Raw genomic sequence first — 27,573 nt, 5'->3', positions numbered from 1 at the left:
TCAATCTAATACAAACTTTTCCAAGAAAATGACCCTGTACTGTTAGTACACATTTCTATATCTCGAAAACTAGTGGTCGTAAAAGTTTTTTTATGAGAAATTGTTAGAAAAATATATATTTATATGTTTTATAATAAAACAGTTTCTATGAAAATGTAAAAGAATCCTATTTATGATAACTAAATTTGTAATTTGTTAACATCCAATAGTATTTGAAATGTGTTATATTTGCTGATTTTAGGCACTTAACGTAAATTTATCTGAACTATGGATATTTAATGTAAAATTTGTTTTTTTTTAATATAAAGAAAATGTAATTATCTATCAAATAAGACCATTTAAAAAATATTCTGACAAAAACTTAGTTAGTTACAGGTAAAAAAGTGTACTTTTACTTATGTGAACAGCTGTGCCCTCAATCTTAATTTTCCCAAAAATACCACATTTTATGTGGTTTCAGAAACTGAACTGGTTACAACTTTTTTTATAGATTTTTTTTACAGTTACTTGTAATTTACATACCACCTCTACCATTTACTACAGCTACTTCATTTACATATTACTTCTGCCGTCCACCGGATACTGTATGTGATTTCCTAGTTTACTGGCAGCCATTTTGAATTTTTCCACCATCTTTGCAACGCGTGACTTTTAATATTATGTACCATGTCAAAAATATGTTTCAATGACCATGATTAGGCCTACTCCATGTTTTCCAACTTCGTTTGATACCTATATGCGATTTCTGCAACCAGAATGATATTCCAGTTTAGGCTACTGGCAGCCATGTTGGATTTTTGCCATCATCTTAACAAAGAATGACCCATGTCATGCAACATGTCTAAAATATGTTTCAATGACCATGAATACTTATGTTTTGATAGTTCATTTGCCTATGTGACTTCTGCAACAAATGAAATGTGATTTTCCAATTTATTGGCGGCCATTTTGGATTTTGGCCGCCATCTTGAAAAATAAATTACGGCCAGAGTGGCTCCTAGGCAAAAATCAATTGGTAGGTCCCAACGAAGCTCCATGCCAAATTTGGCGCTTTTGTCCACCGTGTATCGATTTCCTCATTTTTTGTTGTTATGCCACCTGACTAAATGTGCGTATATTACTGTAAAGCCCAACATTTTTGCGCTCCCTTTATTTTCGCGATTGAACAACGATCGCGAAAATAAAAATCGCGAAATTCCTAACGATGTTGTTTTACATTAAAGTCGAACAGGCCTAGGCCCTTGCTAACTAACTAGTAGGCTTAATATGAAACAAATAAATTTCTAATTGTGTTTTCTTGGAAACATTTAAAAAAATGTTCGCATTGGAATAAAAAAAGCTTACAACATTTCTTAGGTAATTTTTTATGAAATGTATTGTACTTCCTTGATGAATCCGTTGTCCATTAAATCATATAATAAGTTGTAATATGTCCATAAAAGTAATTATTCTACGTGCGTACAGTAGGTCTAGCTTGTGGTGTAGTAAACGGCAAAAATACCATCACCATGCTCTCCAGAGATCCATCCGGTCGCTTCGCATCCGTCCGTTCGTTGTTGTAGAAACAACAATAAATTGGTAGAGTACATTAATTATGGGGGTTTTCACTATTTAAGAGCCTACAGTATTAAGCATGTGCGTCACCCACTGTGTAGCCAAAACATTGATTTTTTTACATCCCTTTAAAATTTACAATCGCGTATTCTGTAATTTTATTGAAGCTATTCAATTGTTGTTTTGACGTTCATTGCGGAGGCGAAATACATTTGCCAATTTGGTTCAACAAATTACACAAGAAACTCAAATCACGAAAAATAAAAGGTCACAAAATAGTTGAAAATGTAAAATCGTCGTGAACATTTTTGGCTTTACAGTATTCTAGTTTCATTTCTTTGTTAAATCAGCATTTAAATCCATACATGAATTATTTAGTCCAAGACCACCGACCTTTCCTTCACACATTTTGTGAAACGTCTTGTAATCATTTGTATTATTTTGCTGTTTATTAAATTAATTTATATTATATTGTTTTTCTAGGCACTCTGAGTGTAGAAGCCATCTACCAAGATAGAGATCAGTTTGCTCAGTTAGTTCGTGAAGTGGCTGCACCAGATGTTGGGCGTATGGGTATTGAGATCTTGAGTTTTACCATCAAGGATGTCTTTGATCGTGTTGACTACCTGGATTCTCTTGGTAAAGCACAAACTGCTGTGGTCAAAAGAGATGCAGACATCGGTGTTGCTGAAGCTAACCGGGATGCTGGTATTAGAGTAAGTTTTGACATTTTTGTCATTATTTAACCTAAACTGAAACATTATGTATTATGTTAATTGAGTCACAGAATCTAAAAATAATAATAATGGTAGTCATATAATAAAATTAATAGTAATATTTATTTGAATTTACACCTTTTTATCGGCAGCACTTAATGATAATTGGTGCATTCGTGTCAACAAAACAAAATATTTAATACAATAATATACTTAAAATAAATCTATAAAAATATACACATACTGTAAATGTGGAAATTGAGAAGCTATACCATATTGAAATTTACTGTATTGATGAAAGTGACCCAAGTTATTCACACTTTTGAAAATGATGACGTCATCACAATTTTAAAAATGGTAAATCATGCGGAAGATAATTGATTGACCTAGACAATATAAAAAAATGGGAGGAAATGGAATACGGAAAGTGAAGATGCGCTCTATTAAATGCGATGAGCTATGACGAGAGAGACAAAAATCCTCTATTTTATATTTGAGTGGCCATACGATGACGGCACAATGTTCTGTTAGCCATATTGATGCATGATTTGATATCTACAACTCATCAACTTCCAGAATATGTAAAAAAAATTAAAGTTCACCATGTAGTTTATAATCTATGATTGTTCAAAAAAGGCATAACTTTTGACGAATTTTTAAACTTTTTCATTATAAACGCTTGCAGATTATCTAATTTGACGTGCTCGTATGACGTAATTTTAAGTCAAAATTGTTCAAAAGTTGATAAAATTACTAGAAAGGTTGGAAAAACATAAATCACACAAAAAAAGTATGTTTTTAACGCTACATGCGCACTCGTGGGAATTTTTGACATGCTCAAAATAACATGAAACGCAAGCAAGTTGATTAGAAATTGATTTTTCACATTTTAAAATTTTAAACGTGCGTATGCGCGTAACTTTCTGTTAAACATGTAATTTTTTTTCCACAAAAAGTTAGCGCATGATATAAATAAACACTTTCGCTAAGTTTCAATTAAAATTGTTTTATGGTTTTCGTTCTATGTTAAATAGGAGAAATTCATAAAATCGCGCGTATCGATTTTTCGCATTTTTAATTTTTAACAACATCACACCGAAACTTTCATAGCAGGGCTCGATTTATCTTTTTCATGTTGCTAGTTCACTGTAGATTTCACTAGCCCATACATACATTATTTTACTAGCCCACTCATATCGCACTGTGATAGCAGGGCCGCCATATAAATAAATACAGGCATTTTGTACAATAGAGGGCGCACTAATCTAAACGCTCGAGAATTGCTAGTGCTACACATTTACATACATACTGTATTATTATTATTGCATGAAAAATTACACAAAATTGTATTTCTTTATTGTATAATATAAAAATTAACTTTGCGTCGCATAGCTTAATATTTCATGATTACCATATTCACAGAATCGATTTATTGAGGTCTTTTTGTTGTTGGGCTTCAATCTAGCCGAAACAACTAGGGCCTGGGCCTAATCAGATTCTGTCTATCTTAGCCTAGGCCTAGCCTTGGGTGTCACGAAACCTCAGACCACGAAAGCTCAGACCCCCTAAGACCTAAGATCACGAAAGCTAAGACCCAACACCTAAGATTACAAATACTAAGATATACTACAGCTTAAAAACAATACTTGTTTATCCATACATAATTTTAAACACAGTAGGTTTCATTTATTACCATAAATATAATTTAATACTACCGCAAAACATAGATAAACTCACATTATTTTCGCCCGTTGAGTAAATGTATATTTTTTCTTTACAACAAACAAACTTGACGGGTTGTTTGTTGGTATATATTTACTCCATTGTGTTGCTTCAGTGGATGTTTTTCTTACGCACCTGCCTTTCTTGTATTTTGACTCCAAATTTGTTGACTAACTTTATCCTGAACACCACACTTTAAAATTAGGACTTATAAGTACTTTCAGAAGGAGAAACACATAACAAATAAATAAATCCTTTAAATTGATGATTTTACAGGCGTGTTTCTTTGTATACTGTAATGTAACTCCTCGAGCTCCCCGCTCAATGTTTTTGTTTCTATGGAGCGCCAAAAGAGCAACAATAATAGTACAAGTATAAAAACAGAAAGAAAACGAAACAAAAAAACTTTTAAGTTAAAATTTATTTGCCAGTATTTATTTCTTCGTACTTGCATGATTATACTATTATCATTACAATTTTAATTTTACATTGTTCCATCCACACTGTAGATGGACTCCACAGAGTTTTCAGCCCTCTATATAATTTTTGCTCTTTTGACGTTCCATAGAAACAAAAACATTGAACATGGCCCATGGCCCATGGCATGGGGTAGGCCTACTGTACTGTGTAGGCTAGTCATTTTGTGTGCGAGAAAAACGTCTGTAAAATCATCAATTTAAAAATGTATTTGTTACTTTTTATGTGATTCTTTTTCATGAAAGTGCCAATTCTAAGGTGTGGTATTCAGAATAAATGTTGGGAGTTAAAATACAAGGCAGGTGCGAAAGATAAATATTTGTAATCTTAGGTGTTGGGTCTTAGCTTTCGTGATCTTAGGTCTTAGGGGGTCTGAGCTTTCGTGGTCTGAGCTTTCGTGACACCCGCCTAGCCTTAACCTGGCCCATATTAGATGGTAGGGTAGCTAGGATAGACCTACAGTACCAAGATTGCATTGGAGCACCTTGCCTACTGCTACCAAAATGGTAGTACCCTAGGCCTAGCAGCTCAGCAGCCATCATGATGCCATCATGATGCCAAATTAAAACAATACAAACTCTTGTGTCTTGAGACTGCATACCTTTGTCTTATTATTGAAGCTTACAGAGGCCTTTTATCACTAAATGATTTATTTTTGGTTTTATTTTAAACAAATTGAAAAATACCAAGCTTTTTGTCTTTTAATTCTATCTAGGCCTACCCATATTATAAAATATGCATTAGGTGTACATCCCCATTAGAACTTTTTGGTCAAAATCCTTATCAGATAAATCAACTAAGCAGGTGATTAATTACCTGAATCCTATTATACCCCTGTGATTTTATTAGCTCTCTTGAAATTGATTGATTAGGACAAGGTACATTCTTCAGTATGCAAGGTCAATGGTGAGGCAAAAACTAGCAGAATTCAGTAAATGATATTTAGAAAACCCCAAGAAACAAATATTTATAATACATACCTATAAATGTACATTTACTTGAACAAAAGTAATAATAGGAGAGTTAGATACGAGTTATTTTATTCAAATAAACCGCCATCGTATAATTTTAGCCTAGGCCCAATCAAACCATCCTATCACCATCGTTAGTCTGAGCATGCCCACTACAAGCAAGTTGCTCAGGCGAGTAAATTCTGACAACGTGCTGCACTAAGAGGGTTAAGTGACATTTACCTGAAGTTTTTCAAAACTTCGGGTAAAAATGAACACATTCTCTAATGGGGCTGTACACGTAATGGCGGCCTCCATGGTCTACAGGGATAGAGCCAGCCACCCGGCCCTACAAAATATCCCTGCTTTGATCTCTGACAACCAGGCCTGACAAGGCTAGACAAGTTATTTTTAACATTGACAAAATTCTACTACATTTGGCCAATCACATTTCGTTATTTATGGTCATATTTTTGTGACATGTTTAACCTGATAATGATGCTCCGCCTACTTCACAATAACCTGGGTGACAAAAACATAAATGGCCAATCATAATACGGGAAATTTGCTTGAATATGAGAGGCTCCGGCTACTTCATCACTTGTTATGGCCACAGCAGCGCGCAAGTCGTTTTTTTGCTGATGTTGCCAAGGCATGTCTTTTATGCTGGAATTATTTTTATGAGGTCATTTCGTCCCAATTTCAAGTTCCCACGACCTACTAGCCATCCGGGCTTAAAGGAAGATACTTTAGGTAGCCCGGAGCTGTTTTTACTAGACATTGTCTACGCTCGCGCTAAGGTCAAATTTTCGTTCGCCAAAATGGCGAAAGGTTTTGAAAAACATTAGCCAAATTGAAAATCCTTTAGCCAAATTTAAAAAACCATAAAAATTCGAAAAAATGTTTATTAAATAAATAATGCATGTATTTTTTTTATATTTTATTTCTTTTACATTTATATTATTAGGTATCCCAATGAACCTGATTTTCGTTACCGGGATTTTAACACGTTCGTGAAATTTCAAAAAGTGACGTGTCTTTGAAGTTAAAAATATACTATTTCTTATGTACCCATGAGAATAAAAATTATATGCCTGGAAAGATCTTGTTTAAGGGATTATTTTTATATATTTATAATCTATGTTTATTAAATATTTTAATAGAAAACGCGAGTTAAAAATGAGGTACAAAAGCCGGCGAGCCGAAATCCGCACGCTAAAAATAACTTTTGAAAACACCTACCCATTTTCGCACCCGATTGCACGTTCACTGCCACGGCGTATTTATACGTCAAAAATTGCGTGTCGCTACTTGCCAAGACGTAATACTACGTCAAAATCGTAGCACTTTTGTATTGTATGTAGAATCGCTGGCAGTGGTGATTGGAACAGGAATTATCGCTGCTATTATGTAGGAGACTTTACAGTAGACGGAGGTATGCACTCTGGGAGTGGATTTCTAGTTTCTTTTGTAATGGAAAGAATAATTTTGCTTATTTAAAATTATGAAAACGTTTTGTGAATTACTTCACTTTCCACAAGCTTAAAATATTATTATTATACATTTGACACAGTTCAGATCAGTTACAATATTTTAAATTAAATTTTAAATTTATGCTTTAGGAAGCAGAATGTGAAAAGTCCATGTTGGATGAAAAGTATGATGCTGATACAAAGGTTGCCGACTCTAATCGACAATTTCAAATGTTGAAGGCAGGTTATGAAAAAGAAGTCAATGCCAAGGTATGTTAAACCATTATTGTAAATAACAACTACTTTGTTTTGAAATAGAAGTTTTAAGCTGCACTTGATATACAGAGTATTAAATTGTTATTTTTATGTACATTGTACAATACCTGTTTTAGAAACTAATATTGTGGTTTATTACCGTAAAACTGTCATTTTTATGTACATTTACAATGCTAAATTAATTCTATCCTGTTTTAATTAATAATATAGTGGTTTATATTATCGTAAAACCTCTGGGCTTCTTTTCAAGGTTTAAAAAAAAAAAGCCCATCTAAAAAAAAATCCCATCTCGAAAAGAAGCCTTCCTCTGTGGTTTGCAAAAGTAATCTCGAAAAGACATTATTTGAATATCAAAGAAATAGAAAGCATGCTTGCCAAGCAAAAGGAGGTACAAGTTGGATTTACATGATTATGAAACTAGAGATATTTACCTTTAATTATGCAAAACAATTACTGGTTGTAAAGTTATTACAAATCGAAGTTAAAGGACAACACATGATTTCAGAACAATCGCGAGATTAAGGATTTCGCCGAATGCACCAGCCGTTGCCGTAAATTGCTGTGAAGTTACAGGTGCAGTCATTTTTGGAAAAATTTGTCCATTAGAGTGAATAGAAATATGTATATTCTGAGTATTGTAATACCAACTACGACCATATCCGCCCAACAATTTCTGAGATATGAAAAGTGTGCTCTAAGCCAAAAATGTTTGTGCCGGCTATATGTCAAAGACATAGAAATATGGGTCTTCTGAGTAGTTTAAAAAAAAAAATATTCCAATACACCCAGTAGTTACCAAGTTTACGTTAAGTCTTAACTTTGACCATATTGACCTTTTGGCCCCTGACCAAGCATCCCAATTTTTTTTCGGCCAACAGCAAAAAATTGATTTGTATTGATATAAGGAAGCAAAAAAACACTAGACATGAAACTCGTCAGTTTGACGAGTTAGTTATCCGCACCACGACAAACGCCACGTGCACGTCATACGTTGGAATATTGCACACAGATAAAGATTATGGCATTATGACAAGAACTGAAGAATATGATATGCTGTTAGTGCTGAATTCTTTCAATTTTGTGTCATATAGTATATACATGCAAACAGTATAATCTGTATACATATTACATACAGTGTAGAATAGGTGAAATTACGGGACCCGCCATTTATTCCAATTTTTAACATGGTGACGTATTCAAAATGAAACACTTAGATACAGTAGCAATTTCAGAAGGAAGTTATCTTAGGAACAACATATTAACGTGTAGAAGAAATTTGAATACGTAAAATATAGATGCGCACCCTTTTAAATGTGATGAACTATTACGGAAAATATGAAAATACAACTTTTTTTATTCAACTGGCCATATGATGACGTCACAACATCCGATTGGCAAAATGTTTACATGAATTCGTATCTACAATCCAATAGCTTCCAGAAAACGTTTTAATCGTGATTATCACATTTTATTCTTACGAGCTATTACAGAATAAAATTTACTGTAAAGATGAAATTAATGACCCACGTAATTAAAATTTTTAGGCATGATGACGTCATAAAAATTAAAATATTTTTATCTCATGCTAAAGAAAGTTGATTGACCTACACAATATATAAATGTAGGAGAAAAAGGAATACAGATAAGCGTGATGCGCTCCATTGAATGTGATGAGCAATAACGAAAGAGACAAAAATCCTATATTTTACATTCGTGACGTCACAATGTTTTTTTGGCCTTATCGATGCATGATCCGATATCTACAACTCATCAACTTCTAGATTTTGTAATAAAAATAAACGGTTCACGGTTTACTTTAGAAACTATGACTGTTTAAAAAAAGACAAAATTTTGACGATTTTTTAAGCTTTTTTATAAAAAACGCGCATGAAATGTTTAATTCAACGTGTTCGTATGGCGTTATTTAAATTGGAAAAGGTCTAAATTGTTTTCAAAATTACTAGGAAAGGCTTGAAAAATATAATTCAAGAGAAAAAAATGTTTTTGTGTGCACCGCGTGCGTAAAAAATTGCGCGCCCGTGGGAATTTTTGACATGCTCAAAATGACAAGAAACGCATAAAAAGTTGATTAGAAATTAATTTTGCGCATTTTGAAATTTTAAATGCGCGTGCGCGCGTAACTTCTTGTGAAACATGCCATTTTTAATCCGTAGAAAGTTTGCCCCTGATATGACTTAAATTTTGTCAAAGTGTCAATACTAAATGACTTTTGGTTTTTAATCTATGATCAATCATTGAAATTCATAAAATTGCGTGTAAGTCACGTTGCGCAACTATGACGTCATTCAAAAATAGGAGGTGCACAACTTCACGTAAATGCCCATATGTTGTCAAAGTTATGAAATGTTATGTTTACACATTTTAGAGAAACGCGATCCACAAAAAGGAAGGATGGAAAGAAGAACTAGACATGAAACTCGTCACTTTGACGAGTTAGTTATCCGCACGACAAACGCCACGTGCACGTCATACGTTGGAATATTGCTCACGGAAAAAGATTATGGCATTGTGACCTGAACTGAAGAATATGATATGTTTTTATTGCTGAATTCTGTTATTTTGTGTCATATAGTATACACAGTATAATCTGTATACATATCACATACAGTGTAGAATAGGTGAAATTACGGGACCCGCTATTTATTCAAATTTTTAACATATTGACGGTTTCAAAATGAAACGCGAATGTAGCAATTTCGGAAGGAAATTATCTCAGCAACAACATATTAACGTGTGGAAGAAATTTCAACACGTGAAATATTGATGCGCGTTCTTTTAAATGTAATGAACTATGACGCAAAAGGTGAAAATACGACTTTTTTTATTTAACTGGCCATATGATGACGTCACAACATCCGATTGGCAAAATGTTTACATGATTTCGTATCTACAATCCAATAGCTTCCAGAAAACATTTTAATCGTGATTATCCCATTTTGTTCTTACGAGCGATAACAGATTAAAATTTACTGTAAAGATGAAATTAATGACCCAAGTAATTAACATTTTTAGGCATGATGACGTTACAAATATTAAAATATTTTTAACTCATGCAAAAGGTAGTTGATTGACCTAGACAATATTAAAATCTCGGAGAAAATGGAATACGGATAAGCGTGATGCGCTCCATTGAATGTGATGAGCAATAACGAAAGAGACAAAAATCCTATATTTTATATTCGTGTGGCCATACGATGACGTCAAAATGTCCTGTTAGCCATATTAATGTATGATTTGATATCTACAACTCATCAACTTCCAGAATATGTAATAAAAATAACTTTCACCGTTTAGTTTAGAAACTACGACTGTTTAAAAAAAGGCATAATTTTGACGATTTTTTTAGCTTTTTGATCAAAAACGCGCGTAAATTTTCCAATTCGACGTGCTCGTATGACGTAATTTAAAGTCACAAATGGTTTTAAAATGGTAAAATTACTCTAGAAGGCTGGAAAAACATAATTCATGAGAAAAAAAGATGTTTTTCATGGTACGTGGCCACCGCGCGCGTAAAAAAATGCGTGCACGTGGGAATTTTTGACATGCGCGAAATGTCATGAGTCGTGTAAAAAGTTGATTACAAATTAATTTTACGCATTTTGAAACTTTAAATGCGCGTGCGCGCGTAACTTCTTGTAAAACATGCCATTTTTAATCAATAAAAAGTTTGCACTTGATATGACTTAAATTTTCACAAAGTGTCAAAACTAAATTATGCTTGGTTTTTAGTCTATGAGCAATCATAAAAAATCATAAAATCGCGCGTAAGTCACGTTGCGCAACTCTGACGTCATTCAAAAATAGGAGGTGCACAACTTCACGTAAATGCCCATATGTTGACAAAGTTATGAAATGTTATGTTTACCCATTTTAGAGATACGCTCTGCACAAAAAGTGAGGGAGAAAGACAGAAGAATAATACTAGACATGAAACTCGTCACTTTGACGAGTTAGTTATCCGCACGACAAACGCCACGTGCACGTCATACGTTGGAATATTGCACACGGATAAAGATTATGGCATTATGACCTGAACTGAAGAATATCATACGTTTTTAGTGCTGAATTCAGTCTATTTTGTGTCATATAGTATATACATGCAAACAGTATAATCTGTATACATATTACATACAGTGTAGAATAGGTGAAATTATGGAACCCGCAATTTATTCAAATTTTTAACATGGTTACGGTATCAAAATGAAACACTAAGATAGCAATTTCGGGAGGAAATTATCTCAGTAAAAACATATTAACGTGTAGAAGAAATTCGAATACGTGAAATATTGATGCGCGTTCTTTTGAATGTAATGAATGATGACGCAAAATATGAAAATACGACATTTTTTATTTAACTGGCCATATGATGACGTCACAACATGCGATTGGCAAAATGTTCACAGGATTTCGTATCTACAATCCAATAGCTTCCAGAAAATGTTTTAATCGTGATTATCACATTTTATTCTTACGAGCTACAACAGATAAAAATTTACTGTAAAGATGAAATTAATGACCCACGTAATTAAAATTTTTAGGCATGATGACCTCATAAAAATTTAAATATTTTTAACTTGTGCGAAAGATAGTTGATTTACCTAGACAATATCAAAATCGGGGTGAAAATGGAAAACTGATAAGTGGCGATGCGTTCTACTAAATGTGATGAGCTATGACGAAAGATACAAAAATCCTAAATTTTATATTCACGTGGCCATACGATGACGTCACAATGTCCGGTTAGCCATAAAAATACATGATCCGATATCTACAACTCATCAACTTCCAGAATTTGTCATCCACAAAAAGTTGATCGTGTAGTTTAGAAATTATGACTGTTTAAAAAAAGGCATAATTTTGACAAATTTTTGAACTTTTTCATCAAAAACGCGCGCAAATTGTCCAATTCGACGTGCTCGTATGACGTAACTTTATGTCAAAATTGTTTAAAAGTTGGTAAAATTACTAGAAAAGGCTGGAAAAATATAAATCACGCAAAAAAAATATGTTTTTAATGCTACGTGCGCACCACACACGTAAAAATTTGCGCACGCGTTGGAATTTTTGAAATGCTTAAAATGACATGAAACTCGTAGAAAATTGATTAGAAATTAATTTTGCGCATTTTAAAATTTTAAATGCGCGTGCACGCGTAACTTTGTGTAAAACACGCAATTTTTTTTTCACAGGAAGTTAGCGCATGACACAAATTAAACTTTTGCAAAGTTTCAGTTTAAAATCTTTTATGGTTTTCGATCTATGTTAAATACGCGAAATTCATAAAATCGCACGTAAGTCACGTTGCACAACTCTGACGTCATTAAAAAATAGGAGGTGCACAAGTTCACGTAAATGCCCACATGTTGTCAAAGTTATGAAATGTTATGTTTACACATTTTAGAGAAACGCTCTACACAAAAATAGCGAGAAAGAAAGAAGAATAATACAGAACTAGACATGTAACTCGTCACTTTGACGAGTTTGGTTATCCGCCGCGCAAGTGGTGCAACATTAACATTAAGGGGATAGGTTGAGGACAAAAGGAAGTGTTCACGTTGGCATTATGACCTGAACTGAAGAATATGATATGTTGTTATTGCTGAATTTTATCTATATATAAATTCATATATAGTATACACAGTATAATCTGTATCCATATCACATACAGTGTAGAATAGGTGAAATTACGGGACCCGCTATTTATTGCAATTTTTAACATGTTGACAGTTTTAAAATGAAACGGGAAGGTAGCAATTCCGAAAGGAAATTATCTCAGCAACAACGTATTAGCGTGTAGAAGAAATTTGAATACGTGAAATATTGATGCGCGCTCTTTTAAATGTAATGAATTATGACGCAAAAGATGAAAATACGACCTTTTTTATTTAACTGGCCATATGATGACGTCACAACATCCAATTGGCAACATTTTTACATAATTTCGTATCTACAATCCAATAGCTTCAGGAAAAAGTTTTAATCGTGATTATCAAATTTTATTCTTACGAGCTATAACAGATTAAAATTTACTGTAAAGATGAAATTGATGCCACACGTGATTTAAATTTTTAGGCATGATGACGTCAAAAAAATTAAAATATTTTTAACTCATGCGAAAGATAGTTGATTGACCTAGACAATATCAAAATTGGGGAGAAAATGGAAAACGGATAAGTGCAGATGCGCTCTATTCAATGTGATGAGCTATGACGAAAGATACAAAAATGCTAAATTTTATATTCGCGTGGCCATACGACGACGTCACAATGTCCGGTTAGCCATATTAATACCTGATCCGATATCTACAACTCATCTACTTCTAGAATATGTCATCCACAAAAATTTGACCGTCTAGTTTAGAAATTACGACTGTTTAAAAAAAGTCATATTTTAAACGAATTTTTTAACCTTTTCATAAAAAACGCGCGCAAATTGTCCAATTCGACGTGCTCGTATGACGTATCTTTAAGTCGAAATTGTTTAAAATTTGGTAAAATTACTAGAAAAGGCTGGAAAAACATAAATCACGCGAAAAAAATACGTTTTCAATGCTACGTGCGCACCGCACACGTAAAAATGTGCGCACGCGTGGGAATTTTTGACATGCTTAAAACGACATGAAACGCGTAGAAAGTTGATTATAAATTAATTTTGCGCATTTTGAAATTTTAAATGCGCGTGCGCGCGTAACTTTATGTAAAACACGCAATTTTTTTTCAACAGAAAGTTAGCGCATGATATAAATTAAACTTTGGGAAAGTTTCAAGTTGAAATGTTATTTGGTTGTCGAGCTATGTTAAATACGACAAAATCGTTAAATCGCGCGTACGTCACGTTGCGCAATTGTAAACATCATGAAAAGCTTCGCTGCACATCTTCATGTGCATGACAATATGTTGAAAAAGTTACAAAATGTTATGTTTACAAGTTTTAGAGAAAAGCGTTCCACAAAAATCATACAGAAAGAAAGAAGAGAAACTAGACATGTAACTCGTCACTTTGACGAGTTTGGTTATCCGCCGCGCAAGTGGTGCAACATTAACATTAAGGGGATAGGTTGAGGACAAAAGGAAGTGTTCACGTTGGCATTATGACCTGAACTGAAGAATATGATATGTTGCTGAATTTTATTATTTAAATTCATATATAGTATACATAGTATAATCTGTATCCATATCACATACAGTGACATACATAGAATAGGTGAAATTACGGGACCCGCTATTTATTGCAATTTTTAACGTGTTGACGGTTTTAAAATGAAACGCGAAGTTAGCAATTCCGAAAGGAAATTATCTCAGCAACAACGTATTAGCATGTAGAAGAAATTTGAATACGTGAAATATTGATGCGCGCTCGTTTAAATGTAATGAATTATGACGCAAAAGATGAAAATACGACCTTTTTTATATAACTGGCCATATGATGACGTCACAACATCCGATTGGCAACATTTTTACATAATTTCGTATCTAAAATTCAATAGCTTCCAGAAAAAGTTTTAATCTTGATTATCACATTTTATTCTTACGAGCTATAACAGATTAAAATTTACTGTAAAGATGAAATTAATGCCACACGTGATTTAAATTTTTAGGCATGATGACGTCAAAAAAATTAAAATATTTTTAACTCATGCGAAAGATAGTTGATTGACCTAGACAATATCAAAATCGGGGTGAAAATGGAAAACGAATAAGTGGAGATGCGCTCTATTCAATGTGATGAGCTATGACGAAAGATACAAAAATCCTAAATTTTATATTTGCGTGGCCATACGATGACGTCACAATGTCCGGTTAGCCATATCAATACCTGATCCGATATCTACCACTCATCTACTTCCAGAATATGTCATCCACAAAAAATTGACCGTCTAGTTTAGAAATTAAGACTGTTTAAAAAAAGGCATATTTTAAACGAATTTTTTAACCTTTTCATAAAAAACGCGCACAAATTGTCCAATTCGACGTACTCGTATGACGTATCTTTAAGTCGAAATTGTTTAAAATTTGGTAAAATTACTAGAAAAGGCTGGAAAAACATAAATCGCGAAAAAAATACGTTTTCAATGCTACGTGCGTACCGCACACGTAAAAATGTGCGCACGCGTGGGAATTTTTGACATGCTTAAAACGACCAGAAACGCGTAGAAAGTTGATTATAAATTAATTTTGCGCATTTTGAAATTTTAAATGCGCGTGCGCGCGTAACTTTGTGTAAAACACGCAATTTTTTTTCAACATAAAGTTAGCGCATGATATAAATTAAACTTTTGCGAAGTTTCAAGTTGAAATGTTATTTGGTTTTCAACATATGTTAAATACGAGAAAAACGTTAAATCGCGCGTACGTCACGTTGCGCAATTGCAAACATCATGAAAAGCTTCGCTTGACGACGTTACGTAAATGTCAATATGTTAAGATAGTTACCGAAATGTTATGTTTGCGAGTTTTAGAGAAAAGCGTTACACAAAAATCATACAGAAAGAAAGAAGAAAAATAAAAAGATGACTAGACATGTAACTCGTCACTTTGACGAGTTTGGTTATCCGCCGCGCAAGTGGTGCAACATTAACATTAAGGGGATAGGTTGAGGACAAAAGGAAGTGTTCACGTTGGCATTATGACCTGAACTGAAGAATATGATATGTTGTTATTGCTGAATTTTATCTATATATAAATTCATATAATTATAGTATACACAGGATAATCTGTATCCATATCACATACAGTGTAGAATATGTGAACTTACGGGACCCGCTATTTATTGCAATTTTTAACATGTTGACGGTTTTAAAATGAAACGGGAAGGTAGCAATTCCGAAAGGAAATTATCTCAGCAACAACGTATTAGCGTGTAGAAGAAATTTGAATACGTGAAATATTGATGCGCGCTCTTTTAAATGTAATGAATTATGACGCAAAAGATGAAAATACGACCTTTTTTATTTAACTGGCCATATGATGACGTCACAACATCCGATTGGCAACATTTTTACATAATTTCGTATCTACAATCCAATAGCTTCCAGAAAAAGTTTTAATCGTGATTATCAAATTTTATTCTTACGAGCTATAACAGATTAAAATTTACTGTAAAGATGAAATTGATGCCACACGTGATTTAAATTTTTAGGCATGATGACGTCAAAAAAATTAAAATATTTTTAACTCATGCAAAAGATAGTTGATTGACCTAGACAATATCAAAATCGGGGTGAAAATGGAAAACGGATAAGTGGAGATTCGCTCTATTCAATGTGATGAGCTATGACGAAAGATACAAAAATCCTAAATTTTATATTCGCGTGGCCATACGATGACGTCACAATGTCCGGTTAGCCATATTAATACCTGATCCGATATCTACAACTCATCTACTTCTAGAAAATGTCATCCACAAAAATTTGACCGTCTAGTTTAGAAATTACGACTGTTTAAAAAAAGTCATATTTTAAACGAATTTTTTAACCTTTTCATAAAAAACGCGCGCAAATTGGCCAATTCGACGTGCTCGTATGACGTATCTTTAAGTCAAAATTGTTTAAAATTTGGTAAAATTACTAGAAAAGGCTGGAAAAACATAAATCACGCGAAAAAATTACGTTTTCAATTCTACGTGCGCACCGCACACGTAAAAATGTGCGCACGCGTGGGAATTTTTGACATGCTTAAAACGACATGAAACGCGTAGAAAGTTGATTATAAATTAATTTTGCGCATTTTGAAATTTTAAATGCGCGTGCGCGCGTAACTTTGTGTATAACACGCAATTTTTTTTCAACAGAAAGTTAGCGCATGATATAAATTAAACTTTTGCAAAGTTTCAAGTTGAAATGTTATTTGGTTGTCGAGCTATGTTAAATATGACAAAATCGTTAAATCGCGCGTAAGTCACGTTGCGCAATTGTAAACGTCATGAAAAGCTTCGCTTGACGACGTTACGTAAATGTCAATATGTTAAGAGAGTTACCAAAATGTTATGTTTGCGAGTTTTGGAGAAAAGCGTTACACAAAAATCATACAGAAAGAAAGAAGAACTAGACATGAAACTCGTCACTTTGACGAGTTAGTTATCCGCACGACAAACGCCACGTGCACGTCATACGTTGGAATATTGCACACAGATAAAGATTATGGCATTATGACCTGAACTGAAGAATATCATACGTTTTTAGTGCTGAATTCAGTTTATTTTGTGTCATATAGTATATACATGCAAACAGTATAATCTGTATACATATTACATACAGTGTAGAATAGGTGAAATTACGGAACCCGCAATTTATTCAAATTTTTAACATGGTTACGGTATCAAAATGAAACACTAAGATAGCAATTTCGGGAGGAAATTATCTCAGTAACAACATATTAACGTGTAGAAGAAATTCGAATACGTGAAATATTGATGCGCGTTCTTTTAAATGTAATGAATGATGACGCAAAATATGAAAATACGACATTTTTTATTTAACTGGCCATATGATGACGTCACAACATGCGATTGGCAAAATGTTCACAGGATTTCGTATCTACAATCCAATAGCTTCCAGAAAATGTTTTAATCGTGATTATCACATTTTATTCTTACGAGCTACAACAGATAAAAATTTACTGTAAAGATGAAATTAATGACCCACGTAATTAAAATTTTTAGGCATGATGACCTCATAAAAATTTAAATATTTTTAACTTGTGCGAAAGATAGTTGATTTACCTAGACAATATCAAAATCGGCGTGAAAATGGAAAACTGATAAGTGGCGATGCGTTCTACTAAATGTGATGAGCTATGACGAAAGATACAAAAATCCTAAATTTTATATTCACGTGGCCATACGATGACGTCACAATGTCCGGTTAGCCATAAAAATACATGATCCGATATCTACAACTCATCAACTTCCAGAATTTGTCATCCACAAAAAGTTGATCGTGTAGTTTAGAAATTATGACTGTTTAAAAAAAGGCATAATTTTGACAAATTTTTTAACTTTTTCATCAAAAACGCGCGCAAATTGTCCAATTCGACGTGCTCGTATGACGTAACTTTAAGTCGAAATTGTTTAAAAGTTGGTAAAATTACTAGAAAAGGCTGGACAAATATAAATCACGCGAAAAAAATATGTTTTTAATGCTACGTGCGCACCACACACGTAAAAATTTGCGCACGCGTGGGAATTTTTGACATGCTTAAAATGACATGAAACTCGTAGAAAATTGAATAGAAATTAATTTTGCGCATTTTAAAATTTTAAATGCGCGTGCACACGTAACTTTGTGTAAAACACGCAATTTTTTTTTAACAGGAAGTTAGCGCATGACACAAATTAAACTTTTGCAAAGTTTCAGTTTAAAATCTTTTATGGTTTTCGATCTATGTTAAATACGCGAAATTCATAAAATCGCACGTAAGTCACGTTGCACAACTCTGACGTCATTAAAAAATAGGAGGTGCACAAGTTCACGTAAATGCCCACATGTTGTCAAAGTTATGAAATGTTATGTTTACACATTTTAGAGAAACGCTCTACACAAAAATAGCGAGAAAGAAAGAAGAATAATACAGAAAAAAATATTGATCCCATACAATAACAAGGAGTTATCCGCCAAGTGCGGATAACTAACTAGACATGTAACTCGTCACTTTGACGAGTTAGTTATCCGCACGACAAACGCCACGTGCACGTCATACGTTAGAATATTGCACACAGAAAAAATTATGGCATTATGACCTGATCTGAAGAATATGATATGTTGTTAGTGCTGAATTCTGTCAATTTTGTGTCATATAGTATATACATGCAAACAGTATAATCTGTATACATGTTACATACAGTGTAGAATAGGTGAAATTACGGGACCCGCCATTTATTCAAATTTGTAACATGGCGACGGTATCAAGATGAAACACTAAGATAGCAATTTCGGAAGCAAATTATCTCAGCAACAACATATTAACGTGTAGAAGAAATTTGAATACGTTTAATATTGATGCGCGCTCTTTTAAATATAATGAACTATGATGCAAAAGATGAAAATACGACTTTTTTTATTTAACTTGCAATATGATGACGTCACAGCATCTGATTGGCAAAATGTTCACATGATTTCATATCTACAATCCAAGAGCTTCCAGAAAATGTTTTAATCGTGATTATCACATTTTATTTTGACGGGCTATTACAGATTAAAATTTACTGTAAAGATGAAATTAATGACCCACGTAATTAAAATTTTTAGGCATGATGACGTCATAAAAATTAAAATATTTTTATCTCATGCGAAAGATAGTTGATTGACCTAGACAATATTAAAATCTCGGAGAAAAAGAAATACGTATAAGCGTGATGCGCTCCATTGAATGTGATGAGCAATAACGAAAGACAAAAAAATCCTATATTTTACATTCGTGTGGCCATATGATGACGTCACAACATCCGTGAGGTAAAAATTCTGCATGAATTCATATCTACAACATATCTGCTTACATATTAAGTTAAAAAAATTAGGGGTAATCGTTGATCCTGAGAAGCTATAAAACATTCAAAATAGGCATAATTTTGACAACATTTTGTAACTTTTTCAACTAAAACGCGCGCAAATGGGCTAAATCAACGTGTTCGTATGACGTAATTTTAATTTGAAATGATGTCAATCTTTTTGAAAATGACTAGGAAAGGCTGGAAAATCACAATTCAAGAGAAAAAAACATGATTTTCATGCTCTATGCGCACCGTGCGCGTAATATTTTTCGCGCGCGCGGTAATTTTGTACATGCTTAAAATGACATGAAACGCGTAGAAAGTTGATTAGAAATTATTTTTGCGCATTTTGAAATTTTAAATGCGCGTGCGCGCGTAACTTTGTGTAAAACACGCAATTTTTTTCAAACAGAAAGTTAGCGCATGATATAAATTAAACTTTCACAAAGTGTCAATTAAAAATCACTTTTAGTTTTTAATCTATGATCAATCATAAAAAATCATAAAATCGCGCGTAAGTCACGTTGCGCAACTCTGACGTAATTAAAAAATAGGAGGTGCACAACTTCACGTAAATGCCCACATGTTGTCAAAGTTATAAAATGTTATGTTTACACATTTTAGAGAAACGCTCTACACAAAAATAGCGAGAAAGAAAGAAGAATAATACAGAAAAAAATATTGATCCCATACAATAACAAGGAGTTATCCGCCAAGTGCGGATAACTAACTAGACATGAAACTCGTCACTTTGACGAGTTAGTTATCCGCACGACAAACGCCACGTGCACGCCATACGTTGCAATATTGCACACGGAAAAAGATTATGGCATTGTGACCTGAACCGAAGACTATGATATGTTGTTATTGCTGAATTCTATTATTTTGATTCATATATAGTATACACAGTGTAATCTGTATACATATCACATACAGTGTAGAATAGGGGAAATTACGGGACCCGCTATTTATTGCAATTTTTAACATGTTGATGGTTTTAAAATGAAACGCGAATTTTGGAAGGAAATTATCTCAGCAACAACATATTAACGTGTAGAAGAAATTTAAATAGGTGAAATATTAATGCGCGCTCTTTTAAATGTAATGAACTATGACGCAAAATATGAAAATACAACGATACATACATACGATGATGTCACAATGTCCGGTTAGCCATATTAATGCATGATCTGATATCTACAACTCATCAACTTCCAGAATATGTAATAAAAATAATTTTTACCGTTTAGTTTAGAAACTACGATTGTTTAAAAAAAGGCTTAATTTTGACGAATTTTTGAAGTTTTTCATCAAAAAAGCGCGCAAATTATCATATTCTACGTGCTCGTATGACGTAATTTGAAGTCGAAATTGTTTAAAAGTTGGTAAAATTACTAGAAAAGGCTGGAAAAACATAAATCACTCGAAAAAATGACGTTTTTAACGCTACGTGTGCACCACGCGCGTAAATATTTGCGCACGTGTGGGAATTTTTGACATGCTCAAAATGACATGAAACGCGTAGAAAGTTGATTGGAAATTGATTTTTCGCATTGTAAAATTTTAAACGCGCGTGCGCGCGTAACTTCGTGTAAAACATGCCATTTTTAGTGCACAAAAAGTTAGCGCACGATATAAATTAGACTTTTGCTAAGTTTCAATTTAAATTGTTATATGGTTTTCGATCTATGTTAAATACGCGAAATTCATAAAAACGCGCGTAAGTCATGTTGCGCAACTCTGAAGTCATTCAATTATAGGAAAGCACAACTTCACGTGATTGCCCATATCTTGACAAAGTTATAAAATGTTAACTTTACACGTTTTAGAGATACGCTCTGCACAAAAATGACAGAAAGAAAGAAGAACTATAGACATGTAACTCGTCACTTTGACGAGTTTGGTTATCCGCCGCGCAAGTGGTGCAACATTAACATTAAGGGGATAGGTTGAGGACAAAAGGAAGTGTTCACGTTGGCATTATGACCTGAACTGAAGAATATGATATGTTGTTATTGCTGAATTTTATTGTTTAAATTCATATATAGTATTCACAGTATAATCTGTATCCATATCACATACAGTGTAGAATAGAGCCCCTTTCTCACAGATGTGTCTGCAATATACCGGTACAGTGCTGGCGTCGTGCCGGTATCGTTACCGGCATATACCCATTCTCATCGGACTATCGTGCCGGAAATATAACCGGTATATACCGGCTTTCTGTGAGAAAGGAGTCGGGCATATTCGGCCAATAAAAAGTCTCTGACAAAATAATTATTGAGGGCGTCCTTTATTGTTATTATTTTTGTCTAGGGATATATGGCGGCGAATGTTAGGTTACAGATTATTATCTTCCTTTATAGCATATTTATGCAATACATGCTATGTACAGTATATTGTGCATATATTATACAGGTACAGCAATTAATTAGCCGTCATCGGCAATCTGTAAAACACCTTAGGAGGCTGTACAATTTACAAGGCGACGAAGGGTCAGGCTAGTTAGGCACCAACAAAGAGCTAGCTAGGCCTATATGGCCCAGGCCTGCTATAGATTATGCTACAAATTTCTTCTTGTCCCCTTATTTTAAGCAGCTCTCTTATCTCATAATCCCTCCAGTTTGACATTATTATTGTTAATTGAATTGAATCGGCGCCAAAGTGATACACTTGACCGCGCAAGGTGTCTGAAGCCTCGACAGGGAACCCCGGAATATAACGACGTTACGTTCTCACAGAATGACCGTCTGGCATTGCGGGGAATATCCCTAGAATATTACTAGGTCTAAAGCAGGTCATGTCGATGCCGGCATGGTGCCGGCATGATGCCAAGACGACCCGTTCTCACAGAAAACCATACCGGCATGGTAATGGTATATTCCCGCAATATTCCTGGCACTCAGCTCTGTGAGAAAGGGGCTTAGGTGAAATTACGGGACCCGCTATTTATTGCAATTTTTAACATGTTGACGGTTTTAAAATGAAACGCGAAGGTAGCAATTCCGAAAGGAAATTATCTCAGCAACAACGTATTAGCGTGTAGAAGAAATTTGAATACGTGAAATATTGATGCGCGCTCTTTTAAATGTAATGAATTATGACGCAAAAGATGAAAATACGACCTTTTTTATTTAACTGGCCATATGATAACGTCACAACATCCGATTGGCAACATTTTAACATAATTTCGTATCTACAATCCAATAGCTTCAAGAAAAAGTTTTAATCGTGATTATCACATTTTATTCTTACGAGCTATAACAGATTAAAATTTACTGTAAAGATGAAATTGATGCCACACGTGATTTCAATTTTTAGGCATGATGACGTCATAAAAATTAAAATATTTTTCACTCATGCGAAAGATAGTTGATTGACCCAGACAATATCAAAATCGGGGTGAAAATGGAAAACGGATAAGTGGAGATGCGCTCTATTCAATGTGATGAGCTATGACGAAAGATAAAAAAATCCTAAATTTTATATTCGCGTGGCCATACGATGACGTCACAATGTCCGGTTTGCCATATTAATACCTGATCCGATATCTACAACTCATCTACTTCCAGAATATGCCATCCACAAAAAGTTGACCGTCTAGTTTAGAAATTACGACTGTTTAAAAAAAGGCATATTTTAAACGAATTTTTTAACCTTTTCATAAAAAACCCGCGCAAATTGTCCAATTCGATGTGCTCGTATGACGTATCTTTAAGTCGAAATTGTTAAAAATTTGGTAAAATTACATGAAAAGGCTGGAAAAACATAAATCACGCGAAAAAAATACGTTTTCAATGCTACGTGCGCACCGCACACGTAAAAATGTGCGCACGCGTGGGAATTTTTGACATGCTTAAAACGACATGAAACGCGTAGAAAGTTGATTATAAATTAATTTCGCGCATTTTGAAATTTTAAATGCGCGTGCGCGCGTAACTTTGTGTAAAACACGCAATTTTTTTTCAACAGAAAGTTAGCGCATGATATAAATTAAACTTTTGCAAAGTTTCAAGTTGAAATGTTATTTGGTTTTCGACATATGTTAAATACGAGAAAATCGTTAAATCGCGCGTACGTCACGTTGCGCAATTGTAAACATCATGAAAAGCTTCGCTTGACGACGTTACATAAATGTCAAAATGTTAACATAGTTAACAAAATGTTATGTTTGCAAGTTTCAGAGAAAAGCGTTACACAAAAATCATACAGAAAGAAAGAAGAAGAACTAGACATGAAACTCGTCACTTTGACGAGTTAGTTATCCGCACGACAAACGCCACGCGCACATCATACGTTGGAATTTTGCACACGGAAAAAGATTATGACATTATGACCTGAACTGAAGAATATCATATGCTGTTAGTGCTGAATTCTGTCAATTTTGTGTCATATAGTATATACAGTGCAAACGGTATAATCTGTATACATGTTACATACAGTGTAGAATAGGTGAAATTACGGGTCCCCCCGTTTATTCTTATTTTTAACACGGCTTCGGTATCAAAATGAAACACTAAGATAGCAATTTCGGAAGGAAATTATCTCAGCAGCAACATATTAACGTGTAGAAGGAATTTGAATACGTAAAATATAGATGCGCGCCCTTTTAAATGTGATGAACTATTACGCAAAATATGAAAATACGACTTTTTTTATTCAACTGGCCATATGATGACGTCACAACATCCGATTGGCAAAATGTTTACATGAATTCGTATCTACAATCCAATAGCTTCCAGAAAACGTTTTAATCATGATTATCACGTTTTATTCTGACGAGCTATAACAGATTGAAATTTACTGTAAAGATGAAAATAAGTGACCCACGTTATTTTCATTTTTAGACATGATGACGTCATAAAAATTAAAATATTTTAACTCATGCGAAAGATAGTTGATTGACCTAGATAATATAAAAATCGGGGTGAAAATGGAAAACAGATAATTGGAGATGCGCTCTATTAAATGTGATGAGCTATGATGAAAGATACAAAAATTCTATTTTTTATATTCGCATGGCCATACGATGACGTCACAATGTCCGGTAAGCCGTATTGATGCATGATACATGATCTACAACTCATCATCTTCCAAAATACGTAATAAAAATAACTTTTACCGTTTAGTTTAGAAACTACGACTGTTTAAAAAAAGGTATAATTTTGACAAATTTTGACAAATTTTTGAACTTTTTCATCAAAAACGCACATAAATTATCCAATTCGATGTGCCCGTATGACGTAATTTGAAGTCGAAATTGTTTAAAAGTTGGTAAAATTACTAGAAAAGGCTGAAAAAACATAAATCACGCGAAAAAATTTGTTTTTAACTGTACGTGTGCTCCGCGCGCGTAAAAATTTGCGCGCGCCTGGGAATTTTTGACATGCTCAAAATGACATGAAACGCGTAGAAAGTTGATTAGAAATTAATTTTGCGCATTTTGAAATTTTAAATGCGCGTACGCGCGTAACTTTTTGTAAAACACGCATTTTTTTTTCAACAAAAAGTTAGCGCATGATATAAATTAAACTTTTGCAAAGTTTCAATTTAAAATGTTATTTGGTTTTTGACCTATGTTAAATATGTGAAATTCATAAAATCGCGCGTAAGTCATGTTGCGCAACTCTGACATAATTAAAAAATAGGAGGTGCACAACTTCACGTGAATGCCCTCATTCTGACAAAGTTATAACATGTTATGTTTACAAGTTTTTGAGATACGTGAGACACAAAAATGGGGGAGAAGGAAAGAAAAAAAAAAAGTAACAGGACAGTTACAAGGAGTTATCCGCTCAATGCGGATAACTAATAAAAAGTTGATGATGATGATGATGATGATGATGATTTCGTACAATCACAAGAGGTTATCCTGCAACTTCGTTGCGGATAACCAAAAACTAGACATGTAACTCGTCACTTTGACGAGTTTGGTTATCCGCCGCGCAAGTGGTGCAACATTAACATTAAGGGGATAGGTTGAGGACAAAAGGAAGTGTTCACGTTGGCATTATGACCTGAACTGAAGAATATGATATGTTGTTATTGCTGAATTTTATTATTTTATATAAATTCATATATAGTATACACAGTATAATCTGTATCCATATCACATACAGTGTAGAATATGTGAACTTACGGGACCCGCTATTTATTGCAATTTTTAACATGTTGACGGTTTTAAAATGAAACGGGAAGGTAGCAATTCCGAAAGGAAATTATCTCAGCAACAACGTATTAGCGTGTAGAAGAAATTTGAATACGTGAAATATTGATGCGCGCTCTTTTAAATGTAATGAATTATGACGCAAAAGATGAAAATACGACCTTTTTTATTTAACTGGCCATATGATGACGTCACAACATCCAATTGGCAACATTTTTACATAATTTCGTATCTACAATCCAATAGCTTCCAGAAAAAGTTTTAATCGTGATTATCAAATTTTATTCTTACGAGCTATAACAGATTAAAATTTACTGTAAAGATGAAATTGATGCCACACGTGATTTAAATTTTTAGGCATGATGACGTCAAAAAAATTAAAATATTTTTAACTCATGCGAAAGATAGTTGATTGACCTAGACAATATTAAAATCGGGGTGAAAATGGAAAACGGATAAGTGGAGATGCGCTCTGTTCAATGTGATGAGTTATGACGAAAGATACAAAAATCCTAAATTTTATATTCGCGTGGCCATACGATGACGTCACAATGTCCGGTTAGCCATATTAATACCTGATCCGATATCTACAACGCATCTACTTCTAGAAAATGTCATCCACAAAAATTTGACCGTCTAGTTTAGAAATTACGACTGTTTAAAAAAAGTCATATTTTAAACGAATTTTTTAACCTTTTCATAAAAAACGCGCGCAAATTGGCCAATTCGACGTGCTCGTATGACGTATCTTTAAGTCGAAATTGTTTAAAATTTGGTAAAATTACTAGAAAAGGCTGGAAAAACATAAATCACGCGAAAAAATTACGTTTTCAATTCTACGTGCGCACCGCACACGTAAAAATGTGCGCACGCGTGGGAATTTTTGACATGCTTAAAACGACATGAAACGCGTAGAAAGTTGATTATAAATTAATTTTGCGCATTTTGAAATTTTAAATGCGCGTGCGCGCGTAACTTTGTGTATAGCACGCAATTTTTTTTCAACAGAAAGTTAGCGCATGATATAAATTAAACTTTTGCAAAGTTTCAAGTTGAAATGTTATTTGGTTGTCGAGCTATGTTAAATACGACAAAATCGTTAAATCGCGCGTAAGTCACGTTGCGCAATTGTAAACGTCATGAAAAGCTTCGCTTGACGACGTTACGTAAATGTCAATATGTTAAGATAGTTACCAAAATGTTATGTTTGCGAGTTTTGGAGAAAAGCGTTACACAAAAATCATACAGAAAGAAAGAAGAAAAATAAAAAGATGATGATTTCGTACAATCACAAGAGGTTATCCTGCAACTTCGTTGCGGATAACCAATAAAAAGATGATGATTTCGTACAATCACAAGAGGTTATCCTGCAACTTCGTTGCGGATAACCAATGATTTCGTACAATCACAAGAGGTTATCCTGCAACTTCGTTGCGGATAACCAAAAAAATATTGATCCCATACAATAACAAGGAGTTATCCGCCAAGTGCGGATAACTAACTAGACATGAAACTCGTCACTTTGACGAGTTAGTTATCCGCACGACAAACGCCACGAGCACGTCATGCGTTTGAATATTGCACACAGAAAAAGATTATGGCATTATGACCTGAAGAAGAATATGATTATGTTATTATTGCTGAATTCTGTTATTTTGTGTCATATAGTATACACAGTATAATCTGTATACATCACATACAGTGTAGAATAGGTGAAATTACGGGACCCGCTA

General features: G+C 33.9%; 1 protein-coding gene across 1 annotated transcript in view; it reads left to right on the top strand.

The window, feature by feature from the left end:
• LOC140044981 (flotillin-2-like) overlaps positions 1-27,573 on the top strand; it is a 124,875-nt gene that overhangs the window by 74,042 nt on the left and 23,260 nt on the right. The window contains exons 4-5 of the mRNA XM_072089702.1: positions 2,038-2,270; positions 7,042-7,161. Of these exons, the coding sequence (XP_071945803.1) occupies positions 2,038-2,270; positions 7,042-7,161 (353 nt within the window). The remainder of the gene's footprint in view (positions 1-2,037; positions 2,271-7,041; positions 7,162-27,573) is intronic.

This window comes from Antedon mediterranea, chromosome 3 (assembly GCF_964355755.1).
Source record: "Antedon mediterranea chromosome 3, ecAntMedi1.1, whole genome shotgun sequence".
Taxonomy (NCBI): Eukaryota; Metazoa; Echinodermata; class Crinoidea; order Comatulida; family Antedonidae; genus Antedon; species Antedon mediterranea.
Note: the sequence above shows the minus strand (reverse complement) of the source record. Positions and strands in the feature narration are given on the sequence as shown.